General features: G+C 38.5%; 1 protein-coding gene across 1 annotated transcript; it reads left to right on the forward strand.

Moving 5' to 3' along the window:
* The first annotated feature begins 5,327 nt into the window (after window positions 1–5,327).
* On the forward strand, window positions 5,328–12,301 carry LOC139735262 (vesicle transport protein SEC20-like). The gene is made up of 6 exons (XM_071646018.1): window positions 5,328–5,408; window positions 8,788–8,880; window positions 9,294–9,385; window positions 10,234–10,341; window positions 11,362–11,477; window positions 12,114–12,301. The coding sequence occupies exons 1-6, from the start codon at window positions 5,328–5,330 to the stop codon at window positions 12,299–12,301; spliced, it is 678 nt and encodes a 225-aa protein (XP_071502119.1).
* The last annotated feature ends 349 nt before the right edge of the window (window positions 12,302–12,650 follow it).

The raw sequence follows: 12,650 nt of genomic DNA on the forward strand, positions 1-12,650 counted from the left end.
TTCACAAACGTTAGAGTCTAGTCACTCACACCTCCGCTCCAGCGCGACTCATCCAACTGCTGCTTAATTTAGGTTAATTTACCATTGAATTTATCAATCAATGTCGAGACATTCAACACGTGAACAAGGTGAAGCCAGGCTTGTGTCCCTGCTTATCAATAATATAGATGCGAGGGGCATTTTGTTGGAACTTACCGAACCATACTCGTGATGGAGCCAAATATCTTGTTTAGTTTAAATAACACAGATGGTCTCAGCCGCTGGGTAAATAATTGCCAGGCATCGGCATCATAGTTCCCGGTGTACTTGAGCAGATATGAGCAAAGTGCTACTACCTATCCGATAACATGTCAACATTTGACACCGGCATTCTCCATCTGGGCGACGTGTTACCGCAGCAGCGACCCCATACGGACAAATACGTACCGTAAAGGGGTCGCACAGCAAACCTATACCTGTCACGGAAGCACCTGATATGGCTAAGCATTTATGTGACCAGAGACCAAAATAGAGGGTTTTATACTGAAATCAGTAGCCTTACTCTTAGATAAGATACTTACAATCACGGCAGGCGAAGTCGATTTACAATATGATCTGTTTTGAGAGCCCTGTGAAAGAGTTTATCCGAGGTTTTTATAGTCCTACCGCATTTCGTATTGTAGCACGACTTACACAGCGCATGCGCTAATATGGATAAAACGTAGCACATACTGTAATACGCAATGTATGCGTGTGGAAAAAAAAAAACGGACAGCTCGCTGAGAACTGAAATGAATATTCATGAGACGTAACAAATAGAATGCATGCTGGGCGATGATTTACTATCGGGCCTACCGGCACTTATTTATTTCGTTTTTAAAGCACATTTCGAATGTGTGGTTCATTATTTATTTGCAATAAAGGAAGTGCACACATAATGAACATCTGGAGATGTGAAGGATTAAGAAAATAACAGGTGATTTTCATGATAGAGGGTATGTTTTTTTTTTCCCCAGTCTGCAGAGGCAATGCCCCAGATGTCTCATCTATAGATCAAGTTTCCTTTCACACTGTACATTATAGTTTTAATGTTGTACATTCACAATGGGCTCCACTCACAAGCTCTGCTTCTTGGGGACTCATATTCATTTTTGCTTCATGTTTATTTTCTACTGTGATTTGAATTGAATACACTTCTGTTACATACATGTTTTGTTTATTTCCAATAGTTGAGAATTGTTTGATTATTTATTGAGAGACCTTTTTTTTTTCAAAGACTTACTACCGTATGAGAGGAGATCCTTCCTGTCTTTCTTTTTCTGTCAGGCTTGTCACTTTCTGTTTGATTGTGTGTATGTGTGTGTGTGTGTCCGCGTGCATGTGTGTTTCATAATTATTGTGTGTAACAAGTTGGAAGAATTGGAAGCTAAATTTCAATGTACTGTGACATACAGATCAATAAAATTGACTCTTGAGTATTCATTCATTTTCATTCATTCATTCATTCATTCATAGCAATGGGACAAGAAGTGTCTTCTGAAAATTTTTGAAATTTCAAATGTCATAACTTCCTTATTTTTTATCCGATTTTATCATTTTTGCACTGTTCTGCTAGATTTTTTTTTATCATTGTCGTGAAATTGATAAAATTTTAGATTGGCTTTCATCTTAAAGGCATAATGGATTGGTTGATGAAAAACTAGAAATTAACCCTTTCAGATCCATCCACATGGTCATTGGGATTGTATTCCATTGCTCCCCATGGCTTTTTTTTTTTTTTTTTTTTGGATGTTGTCTTGCTTGATCAATACCCTTTTAAGCCTTATACGTGTATGTACAATACTGCTGAAATGCATGCCGGTATTCCCCAACGCGTTTACATCGTTCGTTTGCTTGCGATCGGCGGTCATGCCATCAGACAAGGAGTATGTATTCGTAGGGGCGCACGCATTTCTGTGGTCATTTCACTCATGCCTTTTTTTTAACCCATGATCTGATCCCGGCTTTGCAGCAGCGTGGCAGATGACATGTTAGAACGAGTTTACTTGTGCAGATTTTTAGAAAAATTGAAAAAATTACAGCAGTATAAAGATCTGATTGCGTTTGTTTTCATTTCATTCCTTCAGAATGGTCTCATAATGAAGATAGGCACAAAAGGGATAACGAAATTTGTCCTGTTGTGTACCTTTTAAGAACGCATGCACAAAATGTGATGAGAAAAAATTTTAAAAAAAAAATCATAAAATCATCGCAGTCCCGTTGAAATTTGCGGAAACAGTAGGCGCGAAAAGGATCTTGAATTCGGTCCTGCATGCCATGTTGGTTATCAAAAACGCATGCACAAATGTGAAGAAATTATCGGGAAAAAAAAAACTACTTTCAATCCTTCTTGTGCGTGCATCACAACAGATTACAGCCGAAAGAATTCACGAAATCATCGCAATCTTGCTGAAATCTGAGGTATAGAAATAGGCGCAAAAAAATCGTGATATTCGAATAGTGCGAAGAGATTATTGGGGGAAAAATAAAAGACACATTTTCAACCCCTTCTGGTGGTGCATCATAAAGATTACAGCCGAATATCAAATCATGGCAATCCCGTTGAAATATAGGCGCAAGAAGGATATCGAATTCGGCCCTGAATACTGTCTTTCAAAAAACGCATGAATAATTCCGAAGAGATTTTCGGGAGAAAAATAAAGAATGTTTTTTCAACCCTTCTGGTGTGTGCATTACAAAAGATTAGAGCCGAAATAATTCATAAAATCACCGCGGTGCCGTTAAAGTTTGAGGAGACAATATAGGCGCAAAACGAATCATAAATTCGGCCGTGAATACCTTCTAATCCGAGAGGACGCGCATTTACGAAATGGGAGAGATTATCGGTAAAAAGTATAAAAGGACACATTTTCAACCCCTTTTGGTGTGTGCAAAGTAAAAGATTACAGCTGTAGGAATTCATGAAATCGTCACAATCCCGCTGATATTAAATTGATAGGCGCAAACAGGATCATGAATTCGGCCGTGTTATGATCTTTCAAGAACGCATTTACGAAATTCGAAGATTTTATCGGGGAAAAATAAAGAACACATTTTCAACCCCTCTTGGCACGTGAATCATTAAGATTATAGCCGAATAATAATCCATGAAATCATGGCAATCCCGTTGAAATTTGAGAAACAATAGGCGCAAAAAGGATCGTGAATTTGGCCCTGCATGCTGTGTATCTTTCAAAAACGCATATACCGCATGCAGAAATTCGGGAGAAAAATAAGACACATTTTAAACCTCTTTTGGCGCGTGCATTATAAAAATTACAGCCAAAATGATTCATGAAATCATCACAATCCCGTTGAAGTTTGAGGAGAACAAGAGGTGCAAAAAGAATCATGAATTCGGCCGTATCATTTCTTCTAATCCGAGAGGACGCATTTACGAAATGCGAAAAGATTATCGGAGCAAAATAAAGGGCGCATTGTCAACCATTCTGGTGTGTTCATCACAACAGATTACATCCGAACAGTGATCCGAAGTAAAGTTCATAAAATCGTCACAATCCCGCTGATATATGAGGTAGAAATAAGAGCAAAAAGGATCGTGAATTCGACCCTGATGCCGTATGCTGCCGTATATACCTTTCAAGAGCGCATGCACAAATGCGAACAGATTATCGGGAGAAAAATAAAGAACCCCTTCTGGCACATGTATCAGAAAATACTATACAGCAAAAATAATTCATATAATCATTACAATCCAGCTGAGCACCAAAAATGTGAAAAGCACAGCAACTTAAGTAACACGTGTTACTCTACGTGCGCCGATGTTGACAGAAAGTCACAAACGCATTTGATACAATCTGATTTTGTTCATAATCATTTAACACTTTAATTCACAAACATTCAATTCTTTTAAAATGGTTCTATACACGAAGAAGAGATAGGAGTACAAAGCATCACAAATTCGACACTACAGTGTACTTTCAAGAACGCATACTTGTAAGATACGGGAAGAAATTTTCGGAGGAAAGTTAAAAACCGCATTTCAGTCCCTTCTTTTTTTTTTTTTACTTCCTTTTCGTATCAACAAATCAATTCACAAATGATTCCTTTTTGTTCCTTCTCAAGGAAATGATCCATAAACAAGGCACTTGAGTTTACCAAATATTTATTTGCAAAATGTATTTTCTTTTTTTTTTTTGGGGGGGGGGTAATATTATTGTCGACAAAAACATGAAAATAAATTTGCAAGCCAGTTAATGCTTTTTCAGGTTATTGTTGACAAGTAAATTTTCTGTTCCGACCAGTACAAAAATGGGGAGGAAAAATGGATATTTACTGATCCGACAGAGACAGGTTGGACCGGCAAAAAAAAAAAAAAAAAAAAAAAAAAAAAAAAAAAAAATGGGTTAGTGTGCAGCCCTGCTTTATCCAACTTCCAAGATTTGGTGATGAAACCAAAGCAAGCACTCTTGCCAAACTCAGTTGGCAACATTAGGAAGGTGTCATTCTGTTTCACTGCGTTCTCGATAATTTCTATTTGCTCCACTTTGAACTTAATTCTTTTTACATCCTCCTCTACTTCACTTAGAGCATCTTTGAACTCCATGATACCTATGGTATTGGTACGAACAGGTGTCCTTTATTAAATGAGACCGAGAACCAAATACGAGCAACATTGTACATATGGCAGATGACGTAAAATATGAATATTCATTTGCGCATGCGCAGATCAGTATATTTACGTGATACGTTCAAGACGGTGAACGGACAGTATCTCGAGTAGACGGTCTCAAAGATGACTATTTATCTTGTTTTCGGAGGTAATGGTGAGAAATACATAGTCGTTTCTATTGTTCAACAATAATGGTTTTATATCATGTGGCTTTTCGTTGCGAATCCAGTGTCCTTTTGAGCGGTGAGTTGTTTACGTGTTGCAGTGCATTTGAGTGCTTCCTAAAATTGCATGGGTTGCTTCGGGGCGCTGTTACTGTGTTACAGCGCCCCGCGACGGGGTTAGGCGACGTGTAACTTCGGCTGTGTGTCAGCCAAGCAAAAGCACTTGGTATACCAAGTACGTGTACGTGTACGTGGACGGTTAATAGCTGTAGCTGTGTAAGCGTGTTTACGGCAACGTTGTAAAGTAAACATCTAAGAATTAGTTGTATATTCAAAAAGTAAAAATGTATATTTTATAAATTTGTATATATTCAATATCAAAAGCTCTTTAAAAAGATAACAAAAGTGTATATTGTAGAAAATTAAGCTTAAATTCAATAAATTATGCAAAGAGCAAGCAGACAATTAGTTGCCAATTTCACGTATTTTCGTCTTGTACAGATCGTGCAAAAATGGCCCTCGACGCAGTGAGAATCAGAACATGTGTGCAAGAAATCGTCAAGCACGACTTACAGCTGAATGCTTATGCTCAGGTATACTTGTAAAGAATAACATGTAGTGATTATCTACGAAGTGATTATAATTAATGTTTGATTGTCGACGTGTTTGTAGGAAGTGACGACGAAGGAAAGAGTACGTAATTATGATACTGCCAACAATATGTGCAGTCCCGTATATTGTAAAAGTTGTAATGTAATTCAGTCTGTGGATTCTAGCACTGCTGTCTGTCCAGTGTCTGCACATTTCATCACACATCTACGTAGCTAGAATATATGCTACCCTAACCGCAGCAGCGACCCCATACGGACCAATACGTACCGAAAGGGCTGTTACTGTGTTACAGCGCCCCGCGACGGGGTTAATGCTACCCCTACACAATTGACCGAAAGATCGGTCTTTATCTTTTTAGTGATTGATGTGGCAATCAAAAAGGGGTGCAGGCGGGGACGAGAAACAACAGTTTTTGACATTTTTAAAGCCAATTTAAAAAAAAATAGTATGTTGGTAGGTGTGCAACCCACCGACCGGGTGCATAACGACCGACCGCGCATTATAATGGCATTGCGCGTACAGAAAGAAAATGTACGCATGGGACTACGCGCAACGGTGTTCGATTCTTCACTGGGCTACGCTACCGAGTAAAATGAGGCGAAAACAAATAAGTATTCCCTCTAGATTAACAAAATTTAGCAAAATCGAATAAGATTTATCGTGTAACTACATATAATATAACTAGGCCGGCAGTGGCCTACCTTTGCTGACTCGTTGTTAGATGTAGAGTATCCTTCCGTAATCAAATTTGACGATTTTGACCGCAAAATTGTCACCGCCGCTTGTACGATCGTGCACACACGTTACACATACACATTGACATAATTATTTTGTCGCCCGCTACGACCGTACGAGTTGAAGCAGAAACAAGAAATGAATGTGAAAAAACAAACCAACTCATCTAATTTATTTCAATTAATTACGATGAAAAGTTTCCTCATGAAAATCAATTCAAATTCATCAAACAGTCCTTCAAAAGTAATATCGAAGGATTCAAAATATATTCAAATATTATTGGGGAAAAAATGACGGCTAGAAAGAAACAGCGGCCTGTCGAAAAAAACGCATTTAAGTGCCCTTTATACGTATTGTCAGGGTGGTCGGTTGAAATGAGCAGGGCAACTGAGTGCGGAAAAAATGAGACCCCACGCGTTCGAAGCCGCCATCTAGAGCGCGTACCTCAGATCGCATTTTCAGTGCGCGCTTGTGAATCCGGAGTATTTTCTCCACACGTGAGTAAAATTTCAGGCAAAATGTGAAATTTTTCACGTTTCTATTGATAGAAAACGTTAGGTGGCCGGTATTATGAACACCCAACCATAAATAGCACAAACAAAGCATGCATGTATGCGGTGGCCAAACAAAATAGACGCGCGCGAGGCGAGGACGAGCAGCTACTAAGTATTATCTTTTTTTACTTGGTCTAATTAGTAATGAAATAAAAAACTCCTCCGGATCTGGACAGAGAGATTCGAGATTTTGCTATTAATCGTTAATCTGCCACATGCTGCTATACATGCTATGCATGCTACTCTGTGGTGTTGTAGATCTAGGGAGCTTTTTTAATCTTTAGCTCTCATATAGTGTCATCTGATGCATACTTAAGTGACTATTTTTTACTTATTTTGAAAGACAAAAGGGAAATATACCTTCAATTGCTATGGTCCCAATGCGTGAGAAAAATGGGTGCCATATGCGTGAGATCGTGAGACGGACCTTAAATGCGCGGCGTGAGTCTCACACAGAGTGCGTGAGACTTGGTATGGTAGCTCTGGGACACTTATATTTAGCCCGACCAGACGCCACGCGACACTTGTGTACAGTGACAGGGCTGTGTGTGTATAGTTACTGGACACTATGCAACTATGGTAATTCCAGACGCATATATCTCTTTGTTAATAATGACATTCTATGACTAGGGTCTATGGGCATGGGACTTTGCAGACCTATCTTGCTTGCTGAGTGTTGTATGGGCCAAAATTGCCAAAGTGCAACACAAAAATGTAAAAAGTACCGGTATACAAAGAAATTAACTTTTTACCTCAAATTTAGAAGATGTAGATTTATTACAAGATTTTATCGCATGAATTGTTTGAAATGTTCATTTTTGACCTTTTGCTAGGGCCTACGGTATACCATACAATACAAAACTTGAGCCCCATCTGCTGTGTATGGTGAATAATCGGTACAGGTACCGGTACCATATGAATAGTGATTCTGGTTCATGAATAAGATGTGACAGATGTCAATTATTCCATTATGAAAATCGTGTTCAGAATTATAATGCAATTTTGCACTGTGCTAAAAGATTACTATTTGTAGAGGAGTTAACTTGAAGTGTATTTTTCACAAATTGTGGTTGGACATTACTCAAATCAGAAGAAATATTCACATAATCTGGCAAAATTCATAATTTGAAGGACTTGGTGAATGAGTATACCGGTAGTGTTATTTTTGCTCGAAATTTTCATCCTCTGAGGACTGAATTCAGAGCAATGAAAAATAAATGTCCAGTATTAAACACAAATAGACTCTCCTAGGGGACGTCAGAAGGGGTAGACATGCAGTTAGTGTTCAGAGTCAGCAGTTCACAAACTGACAATGTAGACTTCATGACTTGTGTCTTGGGCAGGGCCCAGAGGAAAAAGTTCCATTTCAAAATTTCCATATTAGTTATGAAAATATTATGTAAGTACTGTAAATAGTGTTATTACCTCCGCCAAGGAAGGAGGTTATGTTTTCATCAATGTTGGCTTGTTTGTTTGATTGTTTGCTGTGTGCAAAATAACTCAAAAAGTTGTGAATGGATTTGAATCTTGCGGGAAAAGTCGGTAATGACACAAGGAACAGATGATTAAATTTGGGTAGTGATCTGGGAATTTTTATGGATTTTGAAGGATTTTTAATATTTTGGCATATAAGGTCAATGAACTTTGGAGTTCAAGCTGCGCGTACTGGAGGTTAACATATGCGCACTATTAAAACGTACTCTGCTTGGACAAGGCGCTGTGCAGCTGGAAGCTGATGATGTAGACAAAAGGTTTCTACATTGGGAAATTGCATGCGTGTATGAGTGGAAATGAGTTGCTAGCTGGTGGAGGTCTGCACTCTCTGAGTGCTTTTCTAGTTTAGTATGATTATTATTTCCTTTATCACATCCACCTGGATAACGCAGAACATTCCACCAAATGGACTACTTCTTGTCCTCTAACTCCTGCACATTTGCAGAGGCAGTTCATGGACAGTTATTCGTACCGGAAAGATAAAGATCCCTCACCCAGTATTTATTCACAGCTTTCTTTGTTTTCCCTTCTCTTGTACAAATAAATCATAGTCTTGCATGTATCATTTTTTAAACAGGAGTTGAGAGGCAGCTGCAAGACAATGGAGGGTCTAAATGACATAAATGCAAGAATAAAATCTGAAACTGCAGTCCTGAAGAGCAGAATTGAGGTTTGTCATCCAACTACTCATACTAGTTACCGTACTACCGACCATACATTTTAATTTACAGGTGGATATTGTTTTGTCATTTTCACTAACTGCCTTTAGATTATGAATAAAGAACTGTAATGATGTGCCTAGTTTCAAAAATCGATAAGAGACAATTTCGTCGGCTGAGAATGATAAGGACGTTAAGTTGTCTTGAACACTGGGTTTAGTGGCAACTTGACACCCTTCTCATTCTCACCCGACGATTTTAAATTTTAGATCAGATACACATTGTATATCTTTTCTTTTTTTTTTTTATATGTTGCCAAACTCGGGAAATAGAAACATCTACATGTACATAAGAAAAGTTTGATCTGCAAAGAATGGGTCCCAAATGTGTCATTCTCCTGCATTTTTTTATTTTGTCTGTCCAGGAATTAGAGAAAATTGGCAAAGAACAAGACAAAGAAACAGACAGGCTTGGACTACTGAAAGAAGCTGAACATTACCACAAACAGCTTCTAAAGTAAGTATATTTATACACATTTGTCCATGTTATGACTACTGGTACGTGTTACTGCATGCCACAGTAATTTGGTACCGGTACTGATGGGCAATAAGTAGTATTTTATATATTTTTAATTTATTTATTTATTTATCTTTTTGCATAAGATTTTCTCCCATTACCTGTTGATATGTTACCCCTTTTAAAAATTGTGTATAACGTGCTGTGTCCAGTGATTTCAGCCTTGATATCTCAGTTTCTGTTTGAAGCCGGAAGGGTATACCGGTAGTTGAAATATACTATGAAAATGAAAAGTTTTGCAGTGTGGAAATAGTTGGAAAAAGGAAATAGCTGTGGGAATAGCTGACCACTGATATTTGTGACTCACAATGTAAGACATTGGAAGTGGAACGTTTGATTTGGCGAAAACAATTTCAAACCCAAATCAGAAAAATCACTTTTTGCTACTATCTCTGCTACTCTAGTGTGACACTCCGAGTGTACACGCTTTCTCTGAAATGGTGTAGCATATTACCCATTGTTTATCTGTAACCATTCTGTGTATCATACATTTGTCCCTATGTACAACCCCATTTGTTCTCACTCAGTGTTTCGTAAGTTTTACACTTGGGAATTACTCAAGACTGAAATACTGTGTGGGCACCAATGGGGTTGTACATTTGGTAGGTGTGATACACAGAAATTAATGGTACATGCACTATGCTATGTTCCCAGTCATCAGTGTTACCACTAATGTAAATGATTCAATTACAAATACACATGTGTAAATGGTGCTGAGGAATTGAGAATTGCGATACATGGTGTATGTGACAGAGTCATGAAACGATTATTCTCTCTGCATTCTTCAGCACACAGACTGCAATCAGGAAAGCAAATCTCACGTGTAAGATGGAGATAGACCGAGACCAGAGGAATGAGCTCTTGAGAGCGAAGGAGGACCCACAAGTGAGGAAGAGGTGAGAACAGTAACAAAGGACCACTCCTTTGTGTTCCTTGTGGCTCATTTGCTGGAGAAATGAGGAAAACTCTCAACTTTACAGGAAATCCCCTAATCATGGGGTACATGTGCACTATCTCCCCTACCACCTGCTGATGTGGGTGTGGTCAAAATAACTTTTGTAAAAATGTTCACACCTGAATAATGATAGTAATAGTGATGATGATGATGCCAATAATAATAATAATAATGATATATGATGATGATGATAATAATAATGATAATGATAATAATAACAATTTTCAAGAGCCCCTGATAAAGCTTAAACAAAAGCGAACATATTAATAAAGGGATGTGTTTTGTGGTATTAGTGTGAATTATTCTACAGTTATAGGTTTCCTAATTTTTAATGGTAACTTATTCCACAGTTTGGGGCATCTGCACAGACAAATGCTTGGAATTCTTATCTTAATTTTAGTTTTTCATGTTGGGATTCGTAGTTGTAGATATTTTCAGAGCTGGGCAGGCTGGGCATGAGTGTGTTTGTGAGATTTGAGTTGTGATAATCCTATATAATAGTTTGCTTCTTGACCAATAAGTGCCTTGTTTGCAATCAGCAAGATTCAAAGTGACAGTTGTTGGTGAATTGAAAGTCAGTGCATTTCTCTCAAAAGAGGAGTGATTTTTGAGAACCCGGATCTACTACAGAGAATAAGCGGTCATCCACTCTTACTTTGCAAGAGAAAAGAATTTAGCATGCATGGATTCTTTTGTTGGGACCAGTGCTTGAACCAAGCATCAACTCACAGTAAGGTATCCACAGCACACTAGACCACTATCAGTGATGGATCCAGAGGGGGGTGCACCTGACGCGTGCCCCCTCTTTATTTCTGTCTAAACAAAAGAAATAAAAAGAAAAAAATGGGGGGGGGGGGAGGGGGCAAGCGCCCCCTTTAATTTTGTAAAGGCACCTCTCCTGTATGGAATTCCTGGATCCGCCCCTGCACTATGACTCACCTTTTTCCTTGTTGCCCAACAGGAAGAATAAAGAAGATCTTGCCAAGACTGCGAGCAGCATCACAGAAAACTTGCTGAGTCTAAATCGGATGATGGCAGCCAATGTTGAGAGAAGCAACATCACCAATCAGACATTAGGTAGGTTCAGAACTCACTGACCATTTTAACAGAGATAGAGATAGGTTCATCCATGTATGCAGGATAGTAGCATGCTTTCGTATGACTTTCAATGCAAAAAGAAATAAAAAGAAAACTGAATAAGCGAGAGTGGGCTGCCACAAAGAATAGTAATACATCAAAAACATGCTTTTTGACACAGCACTCAGTCATCTGTCTTGAATCTGGCTCTTCTCTAATACAACTTATCCTTGTATCACAACGAATGTGGGAGTTTCTGATAATTTGAATACATTTCAATGCTGAACAATGGATAAAATGGTAGTAATTGAGCAGTACTTTATGTGTGAAACAAGATAAGTGCAAACAAGTTCTCTTCTTTGAAAGCTACTCTAGAGATGATGATCTTAAAACTTGGTGTCAGTGAAGGCAGCTCCTCACATTTCTTGTCATTACATCTAATTATAGCAAAGAAATGGGTTTGAATGCTTATATTACAAAAGAAAAATGTTATCCCTCAAGATGCATGCTAGTGAAGCTGTGAATTATAACGACTTGAAATCTATGTAGACAGTAAAACACGTTTAGCCCTGTAGAATTTTAGCTCCAGGTCTTAGTGTTGTAGTTTTCTTCCTCTCTGTGTAATTTTCCCCCCAGTCAAATCATCCGGAACCCTGCAAGAGACGCACGAGGAATTCAAAGGGATGGCCGGGGTGATCCACACTAGCCGTAACCTCCTGACCAAGTACGGCCGGAGGGAGATGACCGACAAGCTGCTGATATTCCTTGCCCTCGCCCTCTTTCTAGCGACGGTCATCTACATCCTGAAGAAGAGGATTTTTTGACGGACCAGTGCCATGCACCGAAAGCTCAAACATGACTTACTGTTCATCTCAAAATGTCATCTCATAACTTTTGTGAAGGAGTTTCGTTCATCGTTTGTGCTGAAGGTACATGGACAGCAAACAGTATGTGGATGTGTTGTGACCGTTTTCCGCAGACATTGGAGATGAAAGAGATTCTAATGATGAAAACAGATGGCATTGTTTCTACGATAATAGATACATGTACTTGTATGCTTTTGTAGGGTATTGTTTCCATTGAAAGAAATGCTTGTGTCTAAGAATTAGGTATTTTGTTGTTGTTTTTCTCATAGGGAAGAAGATGCAAATGAAATGGAGCCCTACCAAAAAT

The sequence above is a fragment of the Diadema antillarum genome, unplaced genomic scaffold, assembly GCF_040938485.1.
Source record: "Diadema antillarum isolate AM-2024a unplaced genomic scaffold, OU_Dant_1.0 seq00000569_RagTag, whole genome shotgun sequence".
In the NCBI taxonomy this organism is placed as follows: Eukaryota; Metazoa; Echinodermata; class Echinoidea; order Diadematoida; family Diadematidae; genus Diadema; species Diadema antillarum.

Bases quoted from the DNA above. Each gene is read 5' to 3' on its own strand.
- LOC139735262 (XM_071646018.1), top strand. From the start codon at position 5,328: ATGGCCCTCGACGCAGTGAGAATCAGAACATGTGTGCAAGAAATCGTC. The intron at 5,409-8,787 runs GTATACTTGTAA...TTTTTTAAACAG, and splicing joins AGCTGAATGCTTATGCTCAG to GAGTTGAGAGGCAGCTGCAA. The intron at 11,478-12,113 runs GTAGGTTCAGAA...TTTTCCCCCCAG, and splicing joins CATCACCAATCAGACATTAG to TCAAATCATCCGGAACCCTG.